At 48.0% G+C, this 18,632-nt stretch overlaps 1 protein-coding gene across 1 annotated transcript in view; it reads left to right on the forward strand.

Annotated features, from left to right (window-relative positions):
- LOC106599067 (dynein axonemal heavy chain 6-like) overlaps positions 1-18,632 on the forward strand; it is a gene marked incomplete at its 3' end in the record, with an annotated part of 84,196 nt that overhangs the window by 16,241 nt on the left and 49,323 nt on the right. The window contains 11 exon segments of the mRNA XM_045713723.1: positions 33-185; positions 3,352-3,603; positions 4,063-4,191; positions 7,266-7,379; positions 8,773-8,916; positions 9,573-9,728; positions 10,357-10,407; positions 10,500-10,712; positions 11,436-11,616; positions 11,722-11,818; positions 11,999-12,227. Coding sequence (XP_045569679.1) covers positions 33-185; positions 3,352-3,603; positions 4,063-4,191; positions 7,266-7,379; positions 8,773-8,916; positions 9,573-9,728; positions 10,357-10,407; positions 10,500-10,712; positions 11,436-11,616; positions 11,722-11,818; positions 11,999-12,227 — 1,719 coding nt within the window.

Genomic DNA, 18,632 nt, shown 5'->3' on the forward strand with positions numbered 1-18,632 from the left:
TAACGCCTGTGCTGCCCCCACCCCCCCTCCAGGCCATCAATGACATGCTCCCCCTGCTGGCCAAGAGAAAGATCGACGCCATCATCGCTGAGGCTCAGGATGCCCAGTTCAAACTGGAGTTCATCCCCTCTGCAACTACAGAGTTTGTCAACTCCCTCACCTTCCTAGAGGAGATACAGGAGCGGGTAAGAGACGGTTTTGTCTAGAAGGGATACAGCTTTTGTAAAAGTTGACTTTTTCGTGGCAGGTAAGGAGAACTTACGCAGCAGGGTCAGGAAAATGAACGTAGCAGGTTAGGAGAACTTACACAGCAGGGTCAGGAAAATGAACGTAGCAGGTTAGGAGAACTTACGCAGCAGGGTCAGGAAAATGAACGTAGCAGGTTAGGAGAACTTACACAGCAGGGTCAGGAAAATGAACGTAGCAGGTTAGGAGAACTTACGTAGCAGGGTCAGGAAAATGAACGTAGCAGGTTAGGAGAACTTACACAGCAGGGTCAGGAAAATGAACGTAGCAGGTTAGGAGAACTTACACAGCAGGGTCAGGAAAATGAACGTAGCAGGTTAGGAGAACTTACACAGCAGGGTCAGGAAAATGAACGTAGCAGGTTAGGAGAACTTACACAGCAGGGTCAGGAAAATGAACGTAGCAGGTTAGGAGAACTTACACAGCAGGGTCAGGAAAATGAACGTAGCAGGTTAGGAGAACTTACACAGCAGGGTCAGGAAAATGAACGTAGCAGGTTAGGAGAACTTACGCAGCAGGGTCAGGAAAATGAACGTAGCAGGTAAGGAGAAGTTACGCAGCAGGGTCAGGAAAATGAACGTAGCAGGTAAGGAGAACTTACGCAGCAGGGTCAGGAAAATGAACGTAGCAGGTTAGGAGAACTTACACAGCAGGGTCAGGAAAATGAACGTAGCAGGTTAGGAGAACTTACACAGCAGGGTCAGGAAAATGAACGTAGCAGGTTAGGAGAACTTACACAGCAGGGTCAGGAAAATGAACGTAGCACGTTAGGAGAACTTACGCAGCAGGGTCAGGAAAATGAACGTAGCAGGTTAGGAGAACTTACGCAGCAGGGTCAGGAAAATGAACGTAGCAGGTAAGGAGAACTTACACAGCAGGGTCAGGAAAATGAACGTAGCAGGTTAGGAGAACTTACGCAGCAGGGTCAGGAAAATGAACGTAGCAGGTTAGGAGAACTTACGCAGCAGGGTCAGGAAAATGAACGTAGCAGGTTAGGAGAACTTACGCAGCAGGGTCAGGAAAATGAACGTAGCAGGTTAGGAGAAGTTACGCAGCAGGGTCAGGAAAATGAACGTAGCAGGTTAGGAGAACTTACGCAGCAGGGTCAGGAAAATGAACGTAGCAGGTTAGGAGAACTTACACAGCAGGGTCAGGAAAATGAACGTAGCAGGTAAGGAGAACTTACGCAGCAGGGTCAGGAAAATGAACGTAGCAGGTTAGGAGAACTTACACAGCAGGGTCAGGAAAATGAACGTAGCAGGTTAGGAGAACTTACACAGCAGGGTCAGGAAAATGAACGTAGCAGGTTAGGAGAACTTACGCAGCAGGGTCAGGAAAATGAACGTAGCAGGTTAGGAGAACTTACGCAGCAGGGTCAGGAAAATGAACGTAGCAGGTTAGGAGAACTTACGCAGCAGGGTCAGGAAAATGAACGTAGCAGGTTAGGAGAACTTACGCAGCAGGGTCAGGAAAATGAACGTAGCAGGTTAGGAGAACTTACGCAGCAGGGTCAGGAAAATGAACGTAGCAGGTTAGGAGAACTTACGCAGCAGGGTCAGGAAAATGAACGTAGCAGGTTAGGAGAACTTACGCAGCAGGGTCAGGAAAATGAACGTAGCAGGTTAGGAGAACTTACTCAGCAGGGTTAGGAAAATGAACGTAGCAGGTTAGGAGAACTTACACAGCAGGGTCAGGAAAATGAACGTAGCAGGTTAGGAGAACTTACACAGCAGGGTCAGGAAAATGAACGTAGCAGGTAAGGAGAACTTACACAGCAGGGTCAGGAAAATGAACGTAGCAGGTTAGGAGAACTTACACAGCAGGGTTAGGAAAATGAACGTAGCAGGTTAGGAGAACTTACACAGCAGGGTCAGGAAAATGAACGTAGCAGGTTAGGAGAACTTACACAGCAGGGTCAGGAAAATGAACGTAGCAGGTTAGGAGAAGTTACACAGCAGGGTCAGGAAAATGAACGTAGCAGGTAAGGAGAACTTACACAGCAGAGTCAGGAAAATGAACGTAGCAGGTTAGGAGAACTTACACAGCAGGGTCAGGAAAATGAACGTAGCAGGTTAGGAGAACTTACACAGCAGGGTCAGGAAAATGAACGTAGCAGGTTAGGAGAACTTACACAGCAGGGTCAGGAAAATGAACGTAGCAGGTTAGGAGAACTTACACAGCAGGGTCAGGAAAATGAACGTAGCAGGTAAGGAGAACTTACACAGCAGGGTCAGGAAAATGAACATAGCAGGTAAGGAGAACTTACACAGCAGGGTCAGGAAAATGAACGTAGCAGGTTAGGAGAACTTACACAGCAGGGTCAGGAAAATGAACGTAGCAGGTTAGGAGAACTTACACAGCAGGGTCAGGAAAATGAACGTAGCAGGTTAGGAGAACTTACACAGCAGGGTCAGGAAAATGAACGTAGCAGGTTAGGAGAATTAGGTTAAGGTTGATGGTCACACAGAGCCATCATCTTCTTCATTCAAGAGACTGACACAGCTCCAGAGTAGCGGACGCAGTCCCAGAGTAGCGGACGCAGTCCCAGAGTAGCGGACGCAGTCCCAGAGTAGCGGACGCAGTCCCAGAGTAGCGGACGCAGTCCCAGAGTAGCGCAGTCCCAGAGTAGAGGACGCAGTCCCAGAGTAGCGGACGCAGTCCCAGAGTAGCGGACGCAGTCCCAGAGTAGCGGACGCAGTCCCAGAGTAGAGGACGCAGTCCCAGAGTAGCGGACGCAGTCCCAGAGTAGCGGACGCAGTCCCAGAGTAGCGGACGCAGTCCCAGAGTAGCGGACGCAGTCCCAGAGTAGAGGACGCAGTCCCAGAGTAGCGGACGCAGTCCCAGAGTAGCGGACGCAGTCCCAGAGTGCTTCGTCACTTTGTATCACACTGTAGTCATTGTTACATTACTCATTACCAAACTACTGGGAAAGATGACCCAGGGGGTCAGTGGTGTTGGTTTCATGTTGTCAGGTGAAAGTCTTTCGTGCATGTTTCTGGGAAAGGACTTAGTCGAATTTCTGTTTGCAGCCATTATGGCCCGCCTAGGAAAACATCTGGGGGAAACGCTGACAGTTCTTTCATGGTCTGTGTATTTGTGTGTCAGATGGAGTGGTTGGACGAGCAGACAGAGACCGTGTCCCAGATGTACAAGCTGATAGACTCCTACTCCGTGCCCAGCCCTCCTGAGGACTTTGCAGTCTACGCCACCCTGAAACCCTCAGTCACCGCCGCACGCAACGCCATCGACAAGGCCGTGGGAGAGAAGGACGCCAACGTGGACAAGTTCTGTATCCACCTCCAACGGGACATCACCGACCTCAACAAGGAGGTCAAGAGGGTCAAACAGCAGGCTCAGGTAACTAGAGGTCAAGGGTCAACGTTCAGATGCTTTGTATCACACTAGCTTCACCATCACGCTAAGGGTCAGTGTTTGTCCCCAGATAGGCTTTATAAATAACCGTGGAAAAAGCTAAGAATGTATACATTAGTCTCTGGATATGACAGTCATTTACAACTGGGTTCCTCTTCCCCAGGTCGTTGTGCTCTAAATCAACTGACCTGAAAAGACAATTTAGTCTGTCAGGGTAAGGTAAATAGAGATTTGTATGGGTTTGATCCAGATCAGGAAGGGGCAACTTTGATCTGAGCTTGTAATGAATGGCCGCAGTGGCTCGCGGGTCTGCATACCCACACATGCAGGCAGAGCCGGCCCTAGCCTTTTTGGGGCTCTAGGTGAAATTTTGCTGCGAGCAAAACAGTTGCCCATCCCTGATCCATATATAACTGTGTGTATGTGTTAATCTCTGCTCCCCAGAACAATCAGATCATGGACATCAACGCTGAGCGTCCCAAGGTCCGTCTGCTGCTGGAGGAGGTCCAGGTCTCCATAGACGAGCTGCAGACCCAGGCCTTCCAGTACAAGTCTTTCCAGAAGAATTTCAAGGTACTACAATACAATATACCATACCATGCAATACCATACTATACGATACTATACTATACAATACAATATTCTACAATACAATACAATACAATACAATACAATACTATACAATACTATACAATACTATACGATACAATACATAGATGAGATGCAGAGTAATAGGATACAGTATGTCTTCTGACCACCAGAAGGCAGCAAAACACCACTTTTCACCATTGTTCCTTGAGAGAAACAGTATAGTTAAATGTAGAGTAACTTATATAGTACTGTTGTGCGTTTTAAGTATTTTCCCTTTGGCACTTTTTCACACCTGGATGTGCATTGATTGAGGTGTCTCTTTCAAAGGATGCCTATATTCTCTATCCCTCATTGACCCCTTTCACCCTTCTTGTCCACTACCCTCAAGTAGAGTCATCACTCTCTGACCTCTAACCCCTGACCTCTGTAGGTGGAGGTGACTAAGTACGAGGCGTTAGAGGACCTGAGTGACCCCTCTCTGACCTCTAACCCCTGACCTCTGTAGGTGGAGTTGACTAAGTACGAGGCGTTAGAGGAGCTGAGTGACCCCTCTCTGACCTCTAACCCCTAACCTCTGTAGGTGGAGGTGACTAAGTACGAGGCGTTAGAGGAGCTGAGTGACCCCTCTCTGACCTCTAACCCCTAACCTCTGTAGGTGGAGGTGACTAAGTATGAGGCGTTAGAGGAGCTGAGTGACCCCTCTCTGACCTCTAACCCCTGACCTCTGTAGGTGGAGGTGACTAAGCACGAGGCGTTAGAGGAGCTGAGTGACCCCTCTCTGACCTCTAACCCCTGACCTCTGTAGGTGGAGGTGACTAAGTACGAGGCGTTAGAGGAGCTGAGTGACCCCTCTCTGACCTCTAACCCCTGACCTCTGTAGGTGGAGGTGACTAAGTACGAGGCGTTAGAGGAGCTGAGTGACCCCTCTCTGACCTCTAACCCCTGACCTCTGTAGGTGGAGGTGACTAAGTACGAGGCGTTAGAGGAGCTGAGTGACCCCTCTCTGACCTCTAACCCCTAACCTCTGTAGGTGGAGGTGACTAAGTACGAGGCGTTAGAGGAGCTGAGTGACCCCTCTCTGACCTCTAACCCCTGACCTCTGTAGGTGGAGGTGACTAAGTACGAGGCGTTAGAGGAGCTGAGTGACCCCTCTCTGACCTCTAACCCCTGACCTCTGTAGGTGGAGGTGAATAAGTACGAGGCGTTAGAGGAGCTGAGTGACCCCTCTCTGACCTCTAACCCCTGACTTCTGTAGGTGGAGGTGACTAAGTACGAGGCGTTAGAGGAGCTGAGTGACCCCTCTCTGACCTCTAACCCCTAACCTCTGTAGGTGGAGGTGACTAAGTACGAGGCGTTAGAGGAGCTGAGTGACCCCTCTCTGACCTCTAACCCATGACCTCTGTAGGTGGAGGTGACTAAGTACGAGGCGTTAGGAGGAGCTGAGTGACCCCTCTCTGACCTCTAACCCCTGACCTCTGTAGGTGGAGGTGACTAAGTACGAGGCGTTAGAGGAGCTGAGTGACCCCTCTCTGACCTCTAACCCCTGACCTCTGTAGGTGGAGGTGACTAAGTACGAGGCGTTAGAGGAGCTGAGTGACCCCTCTCTGACCTCTAACCCCTGACCTCTGTAGGTGGAGGTGACTAAGTACGAGGCGTTAGAGGAGCTGAGTGACCCCTCTCTGACCTCTAACCCCTGACCTCTGTAGGTGGAGGTGACTAAGTACGAGGCGTTAGAGGAGCTGAGTGACCCCTCTCTGACCTCTAACCCCTGACCTCTGTAGGTGGAGGTGACTAAGTACGAGGCGTTAGAGGAGCTGAGTGACCCCTCTCTGACCTCTAACCCCTGACCTCTGTAGGTGGAGGTGACTAAGTACGAGGCGTTAGAGGAGCTGAGTGACCCCTCTCTGACCTCTAACCCCTGACCTCTGTAGGTGGAGGTGACTAAGTACGAGGCGTTAGAGGAGCTGAGTGACCCCTCTCTGACCTCTAACCCCTGACCTCTGTAGGTGGAGGTGACTAAGTACGAGGCGTTAGAGGAGCTGAGTGACCCCTCTCTGACCTCTAACCCCTGACCTCTGTAGGTGGAGGTGACTAAGTACGAGGCGTTAGAGGAGCTGAGTGACCCCTCTCTGACCTCTAACCCCTGACCTCTGTAGGTGGAGGTGACTAAGTACGAGGCGTTAGAGGAGCTGAGTGACCCCTCTCTGACCTCTAACCCATGACCTCTGTAGGTGGAGGTGACTAAGTACGAGGCGTTAGAGGAGCTGAGTGACCCCTCTCTGACCTCTAACCCCTGACCTCTGTAGGTGGAGGTGACTAAGTACGAGGCGTTAGAGGAGCTGAGTGACCCCTCTCTGACCTCTAACCCCTGACCTCTGTAGGTGGAGGTGACTAAGTACGAGGCGTTAGAGGAGCTGAGTGACCCCTCTCTGACCTCTAACCCCTGACCTCTGTAGGTGGAGGTGACTAAGTACGAGGCGTTAGAGGAGCTGAGTGACCCCTCTCTGACCTCTAACCCCTGACCTCTGTAGGTGGAGGTGACTAAGTACGAGGCGTTAGAGGAGCTGAGTGACCCCTCTCTGACCTCTAACCCCTGACCTCTGTAGGTGGAGGTGACTAAGTACGAGGCGTTAGAGGAGCTGAGTGACCCCTCTCTGACCTCTAACCCCTGACCTCTGTAGGTGGAGGTGACTAAGTACGAGGCGTTAGAGGAGCTGAGTGACCCCTCTCTGACCTCTAACCCCTGACCTCTGTAGGTGGAGGTGACTAAGTACGAGGCGTTAGAGGAGCTGAGTGACCCCTCTCTGACCTCTAACCCCTGACCTCTGTAGGTGGAGGTGACTAAGTACGAGGCGTTAGAGGAGCTGAGTGACCCCTCTCTGACCTCTAACCCCTAACCTCTGTAGGTGGAGGTGACTAAGTACGAGGCGTTAGAGGAGCTGAGTGACCCCTCTCTGACCTCTAACCCCTGACCTCTGTAGGTGGAGGTGACTAAGTACGAGGCGTTAGAGGAGCTGAGTGACCCCTCTCTGACCTCTAACCCCTGACCTCTGTAGGTGGAGGTGACTAAGTACGAGGCGTTAGAGGAGCTGAGTGCGGAGGTGAAACTGAAACAGCTGCTGTGGGACTCTCTGGAGGAGTGGGATGCCCTGCAGGCCGGCTGGATGGAGGTACAGTATGGAACCATGCAGGGGGTTAGATATCACACACAAGACACTGTGTTCCCTACCATACACTTCTGACACTTTACAAAGGGGATTGTTCCTCTATTCCTCCGCTGTCTCAGTCTCACCTTTTGCATTCTGACCACGCTGCAAAAGTTAATACCATTTTGTCCCAAAATGAGGCTACAGCAACATATTCTAACTGCCTGTGTATCTTCCTTCTCAGTGTATGTAGTAACAGTAGTATACTCCACCTGTCTTCTCAGTGTATGTAATAACAGTAGTATACTCCACCTGTCTTCTCAGAGTATGTAATAACAGTAGTATACTCCACCTGTCTTCTCAGAGTATGTAATAACAGTAGTATACTCCACCTGTCTTCTCAGAGTATGTAATAACAGTAGTATACTCCACCTGTCTTCTCAGTGTATGTAATAACAGTAGTATACTCCACCTGTCTTCTCAGTGTATGTAATAACAGTAGTATACTCCACCTATCTTCTCAGAGTATGTAATAACAGTAGTATACTCCACCTATCTTCTCAGAGTATGTAATAACAGTAGTATACTCCACCTATCTTCTCAGAGTATGTAATAACAGTAGTATACTCCACCTATCTTCTCAGAGTATGTAATAACAGTAGTATACTCCACCTATCTTCTCAGAGTATGTAATAACAGTAGTATACTCCACCTGTCTTCTCAGAGTATGTAATAACAGTAGTATACTCCACCTGTCTTCTCAGTGTATGTAATAACAGTAGTATACTCCACCTGTCTTCTCAGAGTATGTAATAACAGTAGTATACTCCACCTGTCTTCTCAGTGTATGTAATAACAGTAGTATACTCCACCTATCTTTTCAGAGGATGTAATAACAGTAGTATACTCCACCTGTCTTCTCAGAGTATGTAATAACAGTAGTATACTCCACCTGTCTTCTCAGTGTATGTAATAACAGTAGTATACTCCACCTGTCTTCTCAGAGTATGTAATAACAGTAGTATACTCCACCTGTCTTCTCAGTGTATGTAATAACAGTAGTATACTCCACCTATCTTCTCAGAGTATGTAATAACAGTAGTATACTCCACCTATCTTCTCAGAGGATGTAATAACAGTAGTATACTCCACCTATCTTCTCAGTGTATGTAATAACAGTAGTATACTCCACCTATCGTCTCAGAGTATGTAATAACAGTAGTATACTCCACCTATCTTCTCAGAGTATGTAATAACAGTAGTATACTCCACCTGTCTTCTCAGTGTATGTAATAACAGTAGTATACTCCACCTATCTTCTCAGTGTATGTAATAACAGTAGTATACTCCACCTGTCTTCTCAGTGTATGTAATAACAGTAGTATACTCCACCTGTCCTTCTCTCTCTCCCTCCCAGTGTAAGTTTGAGGAGTTGGACCCAGAGACTCTGAGTGCCCAGGTCAATAAGTATGCCAAGTGTGTGAACCAGCTGGAGAAAGGCCTGCCACCCAACAGTGTGGTTCCACGACTCAAAGAGCACGTTGAGGCCATGAGGGAGAAGGTATGATGTGTGTGTGATGATTCTCTCCAGTTGATGTTGATATGATGTGTGACAGGTGTTTTTTGTTACAGTCTGTAATATACTGTATATGCATGAGTGTACAAAACATTAGAAACACCTGCTCTTTCCATGACACAGACTGACCTGGTGAAAACTATGATCCTTATTGATGTCACTTGTTAAATCCACTTCAATCAGTGTAGATGAAGGGGAGGAGACATGTTAAAGAAGGATTTTTAAGCCTTGAGACAATAGATTCATGGATTGTGTGTGACATTCAGAGGGTGAATGGGCAAGACAAAAGATTCAAGTGCCTTTGAACGGGGTTTGGTAGTAGGTGCCAGGCTCACCGGTTTGAGTGTGTAAAGAACTGCAACGCTGCTGGGTTTTTCACACTCAACAGTTTCCTGTGTGTATCAAGAATGGTCCACCAACCAAAAGACATCCAGCCAACTTGACACAACTGTGGGAAGCGTTGGAGTCAACATGGGCCAGCATCCCTGTGGAACGCTTTCAACACCTTGTAGAGTCCATGTCCTGACGAATTGAGACTGTTCTGAGGGCAGAAGGGAGTACTAATGTTTTGTACACTCAGTGTGTGTGTGTGTGTGTGTGTGTGTGTGAGTGTAACGTGTGTGTGTGTTTTCTCCCTCCAGCTCCCAGTGATCACAGACCTGCGTAACCCGTGTCTGAAGGGCAGACACTGGGAGATTCTGGAGGCCATCATAGAGACCAGTCTCCTGGAGGAACCTCAAACTCTGGCCTCTCTAGAGGAACTCAACATCTTCAGCTACAGCGAAGCGATACAGGAGGTAACACCCACCCTCTGCTATGACATGGACATACAGGAGGTACCACCCACCCTCTGCTATGACATGGACATACAGGAGGTACCACCCACCCTCTGCTATGACATGGACATACAGGAGGTAACACCCACCCTCTGCTATGACATGGACATACAGGAGGTAACACCCACCCTCTGCTATGACATGGACATACAGGAGGTACCACCCACCCTCTGCTATGACATGGACATACAGGAGGTACCACACACCCTCTGCTATGACATGGACATACAGGAGGTAACACCCACACCCTCTGCTATGACATGGACATACAGGAGGTAACACCCACCCTCTGCTATGACATGGACATACAGGAGGTAACACCCACCCTCTGCTATGACATGGACATACAGGAGGTAACACCCACCCTCTGCTATGACATGGACATACAGGAGGTACCACCCACCCTCTGCTATGACATGGACATACAGGAGGTACCACCCACCCTCTGCTATGACATGGACATACAGGAGGTACCAACTACAGACTTGTTGATGTAGTTGTATGTAGCCATTCTGTTGTAGCAGGTAAACCAGGTCAAACAGAAGCAGTACAGTAAAGTGTTTGACCCAGTCTGGTTCTTCTCTTCCAGGTGTCAGGACAGGCTTCAGGAGAGGCATCCCTGGAGACCATCCTTAAAAAGGTAGGACAGACCCAGGAAGAACATGAAAAGATTCCATGCTGTAGTTCTACTTCCTGTAATTGCTATTGTCTAAACTCAACCCCACTGTGTAGGTTGAGGATTCCTGGAAGACCACGGAGTTTCCGGTTCTCTCCCACCGGGAGTCTAAAGACCTGTTCATCCTGGGAGGAACTGATGACATTCAGGTGCTGCTGGATGACAGTACCATCAACATGGCCACGGTGGCGTCCTCTCGCTACGTCGGCCCCATCAAGACCAGAGTAGACGAGTGGCAGAGGCAGCTAAACCTCTTCAGCCAGACACTGGTGAGACCGAGACCAATCACATTCATTTACTGTTTTGGCTAAACTCTAGGTGACAGACTAGTGTCAGACCAAATCAAATGGATGCTACTGTGTGATGATGCTGTTTTATACACCAAATGGTCATGTATCAAATGCTAGGTCATTCTCTCCTCCTTCTCTCCCCCTCCCCCTCTATCCTTCTAATCCTAACCCTCTTTCTCTCACTGATCTACTTCTCTCTCTCTCTCTGGCTCTACCTGCAGAGTATCTTCAGTGCTCCACATGATAACTTCTCTCTCTCTCTCCCTCCTGTAGGAAGAGTGGCTGACGTGTCAGCGTAACTGGCTCTACCTGGAGAGTATCTTCAGTGCTCCAGAATATAACCTCTCTGTCTACCTCCATCCCTCCTTCCTTCCCTCTCTCTCTCTCTCTCTCTCTCTCTCTCTCTCTCTCTCTCTCCTGTAGGAAGAGTGGCTGACGTGTCAGCGTAACTGGCTCTACCTGGAGAGTATCTTCAGTGCTCCAGAATATAACCTCTCTGTCTACCTCCATCCCTCCTTCCTTCCCTCTCTCTCTCTCTCTCTCTCTCTCTCTCCTGTAGGAAGAGTGGCTGACGTGTCAGCGTAACTGGCTGTACCTGGAGAGTATCTTCAGTGCTCCAGAATATAACCTCTCTCTCTACCTCCATCCCTCCTTCCTCTCTCTCTCTCTCTCTCTCTCTCTCTCTCTCTCTCTCTCCTGTAGGAAGAGTGGCTGACGTGTCAGCGTAACTGGCTCTACCTGGAGAGTATTTTCAGTGCTCCAGACATCCAGAGGCAGCTTCCTGCTGAAGCCAAGATGTTCCTCCAGGTGGACAAGTCCTGGAAGGAGATTATGAGGAAGGTCAACAGGCTTCCCAATGCTCTGAGGGCTGCTACACAGCCAGGTAACTAACTCTCTCTCTCACCTCACACACACTCACACACTGAGAGAGAGAGGGGGGTATCACACACGCCAACACCACTCCCCTGTTCACTTTGTCTCTCTACAGGTCTGCTGGAGATCTTCCAGAACAACAACGCCCTGCTAGACCAGATCCAGAAGTGTCTGGAGGCCTACCTGGAGTCCAAGAGAGTCATCTTCCCCAGGTACTCCGCTGTCTGCATGTATCTCTCTAGGACCAGGATTGGTGGTCACTGTCTTAACCACTTGGTTAATGGATCTATATCTGCTGATGTCATGTCTCACTGTGTTGTGATGTTCGCTGTGGTAAAATGTTGGAAGACACTTCATGAATCAACGGGTCCGTCTCTCGGTACCGTTCCCAGGTTCTACTTCCTGTCCAACGATGAGCTCCTGGAGATCTTGGCTCAGACCAGGAACCCCCAGGCCGTTCAGCCCCACCTCAGGAAGTGTTTCGATGCTATCGCCCGCCTGGAGTTCGCCCTGCTGCCCCCTCCGCCCCCCGGCGCCATGACAACGCAGCCTGCAGACGGAGAGCAGGAGAAGGTCTACAGCAACGACATTCTGGCCATGGTCTCACCTGAAGGAGAGAAGGTAGGTAATATACTGGTCATGGTCTCACCTGAAGGAGAGAAGGTAGGTAATATACTGGTCATGGTCTCACCTGAAGGAGAGAAGGTAGGTAATATACTGGCCATGGTCTCACCTGAAGGAGAGAAGGTAGGTAATATACTGGCCATGGTCTCACCTGAAGGAGAGAAGGTAGGTAATATACTGGCATGGTCTCACCTGAAGGAGAGAAGGTAGGTAATATACTGGTCATGGTCTCACCTGAAGGAGAGAAGGTAGGTAATATACTGGCATGGTCTCACCTGAGAGAGAGAGAGAGAGAGAGAAGGTAGGTAATATACTGGTCATGGTCTCACCTGAAGGAGAGAAGGTAGGTAATATACTGGTCATGGTCTCACCTGAAGGAGAGAAGGTAGGTAATATACTGGCATGGTCTCACCTGAAGGAGAGAAGGTAGGTAATATACTGGTCATGGTCTCACCTGAAGGAGAGAAGGTAGGTAATATACTGGTCATGGTCTCACCTGAAGGAGAGAAGGTAGGTAATATACTGGTCATGGTCTCACCTGAAGGAGAGAAGGTAGGTAATATACTGGTCATGGTCTCACCTGAAGGAGAGAAGGTAGGTAATATACTGGCCATGGTCTCACCTGAAGGAGAGAAGGTAGGTAATATACTGGTCATGGTCTCACCTGAAGGAGAGAAGGTAGGTAATATACTGGTCATGGTCTCACCTGAAGGAGAGAAGGTAGGTAATATACTGGTCATGGTCTCACCTGAAGGAGAGAAGGTAGGTAATATACTGGTCATGGTCTCACCTGAGAGAAAGAGAGAGAGAAGGTAGGTAATATACTGGCATGGTCTCACCTGAGAGAGAGAGAGAGAGAAGGTAGGTAATATACTGGTCATGGTCTCACCTGAGAGAGAGAGAGAGAGAGAGAGAGAAGGTAGGTAATATACTGGTCATGGTCTCACCTGAGAGAGAGAGAGAGAGAGAGAGAGAGAGAAGGTAGGTAATATACTGGCATGGTCTCACCTGAGAGAGAGAGAGAGAGAGAGAGAGAGAAGGTAGGTAATATACTGGTCATGGTCTCACCTGAGAGAGAGAGAGAGAGAAGGTAGGTAATATACTGGTCATGGTCTCACCTGAGAGAGAGAGAGAGAGAGAGAAGGTAGGTAATATACTGTCATGGTCTCACCTGAGAGAGAGAGAGAGAGAGAGAGAGAAGGTAGGTAATATACTGGTCATGGTCTCACCTGAGAGAGAGAGAGAGAGAGAGAAGGTAGGTAATATACTGGTCATGGTCTCACCTGAGAGAGAGAGAGAGAGAGAGAGAGAAGGTAGGTAATATACTGGTCATGGTCTCACCTGAGAGAGAGAGAGAGAAGGTAGGTAATATACTGTCATGGTCTCACCTGAGAGAGAGAGAGAGAGAGAGAGAGAAGGTAGGTAATATACTGGTCATGGTCTCACCTGAGAGAGAGAGAGAGAGAGAGAGAAGGTAGGTAATATACTGGTCATGGTCTCACCTGAGAGAGAGAGAGAGAGAAGGTAGGTAATATACTGGCATGGTCTCACCTGAGAGAGAGAGAGAGAAGGTAGGTAATATACTGGTCATGGTCTCACCTGAGAGAGAGAGAGAGAGAGAGAAGGTAGGTAATATACTGGTCATGGTCTCACCTGAGAGAGAGAGAGAGAGAGAGAGAGAGAGAGAAGGTAGGTAATATACTGGTCATGGTCTCACCTGAGAGAGAGAGAGAGAAGGTAGGTAATATACTGGTCATGGTCTCACCTGAGAGAGAGAGAGAGAGAAGGTAGGTAATATACTGGTCATGGTCTCACCTGAGAGAGAGAGAGAGAGAGAGAGAGAGAAGGTAGGTAATATACTGGCATGGTCTCACCTGAGAGAGAGAGAGAGAGAAGGTAGGTAATATACTGGTCATGGTCTCACCTGAGAGAGAGAGAGAGAAAGGTAGGTAATATACTGGTCATGGTCTCACCTGAGAGAGAGAGAGAGAGAAGGTAGGTAATATACTGGCATGGTCTCACCTGAGAGAGAGAGAGAGAGAAGGTAGGTAATATACTGGTCATGGTCTCACCTGAGAGAGAGAGAGAGAGAAGGTAGGTAATATACTGGCATGGTCTCACCTGAGAGAGAGAGAGAGAAGGTAGGTAATATACTGGCATGGTCTCACCTGAGAGAGAGAGAGAGAGAAGGTAGGTAATATACTGGCATGGTCTCACCTGAGAGAGAGAGAGAGAAGGTAGGTAATATACTGGTCATGGTCTCACCTGAGAGAGAGAGAGAGAGAGAGAGAAGGTAGGTAATATACTGGCATGGTCTCACCTGAGAGAGAGAGAGAGAGAAGGTAGGTAATATACTGGCATGGTCTCACCTGAAGGAGAGAAGGTAGGTAATATACTGGTCATGGTCTCACCTGAAGGAGAGAAGGTAGGTAATATACTGGTCATGGTCTCACCTGAAGGAGAGAAGGTAGGTAATATACTGGTCATGGTCTCACCTGAAGGAGAGAAGGTAGGTAATATACTGGTCATGGTCTCACCTGAAGGAGAGAAGGTAGGTAATATACTGGTCATGGTCTCACCTGAAGGAGAGAAGGTAGGTAATATACTGGTCATGGTCTCACCTGAGAGAAAGAGAGAGAGAAGGTAGGTAATATACTGGCATGGTCTCACCTGAGAGAGAGAGAGAGAGAAGGTAGGTAATATACTGGTCATGGTCTCACCTGAGAGAGAGAGAGAGAGAGAGAGAGAAGGTAGGTAATATACTGGTCATGGTCTCACCTGAGAGAGAGAGAGAGAGAGAGAGAGAGAGAGAAGGTAGGTAATATACTGGCATGGTCTCACCTGAGAGAGAGAGAGAGAGAGAGAGAAGGTAGGTAATATACTGGTCATGGTCTCACCTGAGAGAGAGAGAGAGAGAAGGTAGGTAATATACTGGTCATGGTCTCACCTGAGAGAGAGAGAGAGAGAGAGAAGGTAGGTAATATACTGTCATGGTCTCACCTGAGAGAGAGAGAGAGAGAGAGAAGGTAGGTAATATACTGGTCATGGTCTCACCTGAGAGAGAGAGAGAGAGAGAGAAGGTAGGTAATATACTGTCATGGTCTCACCTAGAGAGAGAGAGAGAGAGAGAGAGAAGGTAGGTAATATACTGGTCATGGTCTCACCTGAGAGAGAGAGAGAGAGAGAGAAGGTAGGTAATATACTGGCATGGTCTCACCTGAGAGAGAGAGAGAGAGAGAGAGAAGGTAGGTAATATACTGGTCATGGTCTCACCTGAGAGAGAGAGAGAGAGAAGGTAGGTAATATACTGGCATGGTCTCACCTGAGAGAGAGAGAGAGATAAGGTAGGTAATATACTGGTCATGGTCTCACCTGAGAGAGAGAGAGAGAGAGAAGGTAGGTAATATACTGGTCATGGTCTCACCTAGAGAGAGAGAGAGAGAGAGAGAGAGAAGGTAGGTAATATACTGGCATGGTCTCACCTGAGGAGAGAGAGAGAGAGAAGGTAGGTAATATACTGGCATGGTCTCACCTGAGAGAGAGAGAGAGAAGGTAGGTAATATACTGGTCATGGTCTCACCTGAGAGAGAGAGAGAGAGAGAGAGAAGGTAGGTAATATAGTGGCATGGTCTCACCTGAGAGAGAGAGAGAGAGAAGGTAGGTAATATACTGGTCATGGTCTCACCTGAGAGAGAGAGAGAGAGAAGGTAGGTAATATACTGGCATGGTCTCACCTGAGAGAGAGAGAGAGAGAAGGTAGGTAATATACTGGTCATGGTCTCACCTGAGAGAGAGAGAGAGAGAAGGTAGGTAATATACTGGTCATGGTCTCACCTGAGAGAGAGAGAGAGAGAAGGTAGGTAATATACTGGTCATGGTCTCACCTGAGAGAGAGAGAGAGAGAGAAGGTAGGTAATATACTGGCATGGTCTCACCTGAGAGAGAGAGAGAGAGAGAGAGAAGGTAGGTAATATACTGGTCATGGTCTCACCTGAGAGAGAGAGAGAGAGAAGGTAGGTAATATACTGGTCATGGTCTCACCTGAGAGAGAGAGAGAGGAAGGTAGGTAATATACTGGCATGGTCTCACCTGAGAGAGAGAGAGAAGGTAGGTAATATACTGGCATGGTCTCACCTGAGAGAGAGAGAGAAAGGTAGGTAATATACTGGTCATGGTCTCACCTGAGAGAGAGAGAGAGAGAGAGAAGGTAGGTAATATACTGGCATGGTCTCACCTGAGAGAGAGAGAGAGAGAGAGAAGGTAGGTAATATACTGGCATGGTCTCACCTGAGAGAGAGAGGAGACTTGCCGGTTTCTCTCTGTCGATTATTTCACTGTCACTGGAGAGAGATCTTGAGATGTCAAGATCGATGTAACACAGTTTTTTTTTACGGAAATGTTATCCTTGACTTCCATTATTTGGTGTGTGTGTGTGTCCCTTGTGTGTGTGTGTGTGTGTGTGTGTGTGTGTGTGTGTGTGTCCCTGTGTGTGTGTGTGTGTGTGTGTGTCTGTGTGTGTATGTGTCCCTGTGTGTGTGTGTGTGTGTCCCTGTGTGTGTATGTGTCCCTGTGTGTGTGTGTGTCCCTGTGTGTGTGTGTCCCTGTGTGTGTGTGTGTGTGTGTGTGTCCCTGTGTGTGTGTGTGTGTGTGTGTGTGTGTGTGTGTGTGTGTGTGTGTGTGTGTGTGTGTGTGTGTGTGTGTGTGTGTGTGTGTGTGTGTGTGTGTGTGTGTGTGTCCCTGTGTGTGTGTGTGTCCCTGTGTGTGTGTGAATGTCCCGTGTGTGTGTGTGTCCCTCTGTGTGTGTGTGTGTCCCTGTGTGTTTGTGTGTCCCTGTGTGTGTGTGTGTCCCTGTGTGTATGTGTGTGAGTGTCCCTGTGTGTGTGTGTGTGTGTGTGTGTGTGTGTGTGTGTGTCTGTGTGTGTGTGTGTCTGTGTGTGTGTGTGTGTGTGTGTGTGTGTGTGTGTGTGTGTGTGTGTGTGTGTGTGTGTGTGTGTCCCTGTGTGTGTGTGTTCATCCTTGTGTGTGTGTGTGTCCCTGTGTGTTTGTGTGTCCCTGTGTGTGTGTGTGTCCCTGTGTGTATGTGTGTGAGTGTCCCTGTGTGTGTGTGTGTGTGTGTGTGTGTCTGTGTGTGTGTGTGTGTGTGTGTGTGTGTGTGTGTGTGTGTGTGTGTGTGTGTGTGTGTGTGTGTCCCTGTGTGTGTGTTCATCCTTGTGTGTGTGTGTGTGTGTCCCTGTGTGTTTGTGTGTCCCTGTGTGTGTGTGTGTGTGTGTGTGTGTGTGTGTGTGTGTGTGTGTGTGTGTGTGTGTGTGTGTGTCCCTGTGTGTTTGTGTGTCCCTTGTGTGTGTGTGTGTGTGTGTCCCTGTGTGTGTGTGTGTATGTGTGTGTGTGTGTGTCCGTCCCCTGTGTATGTCTATCCCTGTCTGTGTTCATCCTGTGTGTGTTCATCCTGTGTGTGTTCATCCTGTCTGTGTTTATCCTGTGTGTGTTTATCCTGTGTGTGTTTATCCTGTGTGTGTTTATCCTGTGTGTGTGTTATCCTGTGTGTATTTATCCTGTGTGTGTTTATCCTGTGTGTGTTTATTATGTGTGTGTGTTTATCCTCTATGGGCTAGGTGGGACGCTTGCCAGTGTAATCCCGTGGCGCGATATTCAAATACCTAAAAAATGCAAAAACTTCAATTTCTCAAACATATGACTATTTTACACCATTTTAAAGACAAGACTCTCGTTAATCTAACCACACTGTCCGATTTCAAAAAGGCTTTACAACGAAAGCAAAACATTCGATTATGTCAGCAGAGTACCCAGCCAGAAATAATCAGACACCCATTTTTCAAGCTAGCATATAATGTCACATAAACCCAAACCACAGCTAAATGCAGCACTAACCTTTGATGATCTTCATCGGATGACAACCCTAGGACATTATGTTATACAATACATGCATGTTTTGTTCAGTCAAGTTCATATTTATATCAAAAACCAGCTTTTTACATTAGCATGTGACTAGCATGTGACTAGCATTCCCACCGAACACTGCCGGTGAATTTACTAAATTACTCACGATAAACGTTCACAAAAAACATAACAATTATTTTAAGAATTATAGATACAGAACTCCTCTATGCACTCGATATGTCCGATTTTAAAATAGCTTTTCGGTGAAAGCACATTTTGCAATATTCTCAGTAGATAGCCCGGCATCACAGGGTTAGCTATTTTAGACACCCAGCAAGTTTAGCACTCCCCTTTTGTCAGATTTACTATAAGAAAAATGTTATTACCTTTGGTGTTCTTCGTCAGAATGCACTCCCAGGACTTCTACTTCAATAACAAATGTTGGTTTGGTTCAAAATAATCCATAGTTATATCCAAACAGCGGCGTTTTGTTCGTGCGTTCAA

This window comes from Salmo salar, unplaced genomic scaffold (assembly GCF_905237065.1).
Source record: "Salmo salar unplaced genomic scaffold, Ssal_v3.1, whole genome shotgun sequence".
Taxonomy (NCBI): domain Eukaryota; kingdom Metazoa; phylum Chordata; class Actinopteri; order Salmoniformes; family Salmonidae; genus Salmo; species Salmo salar.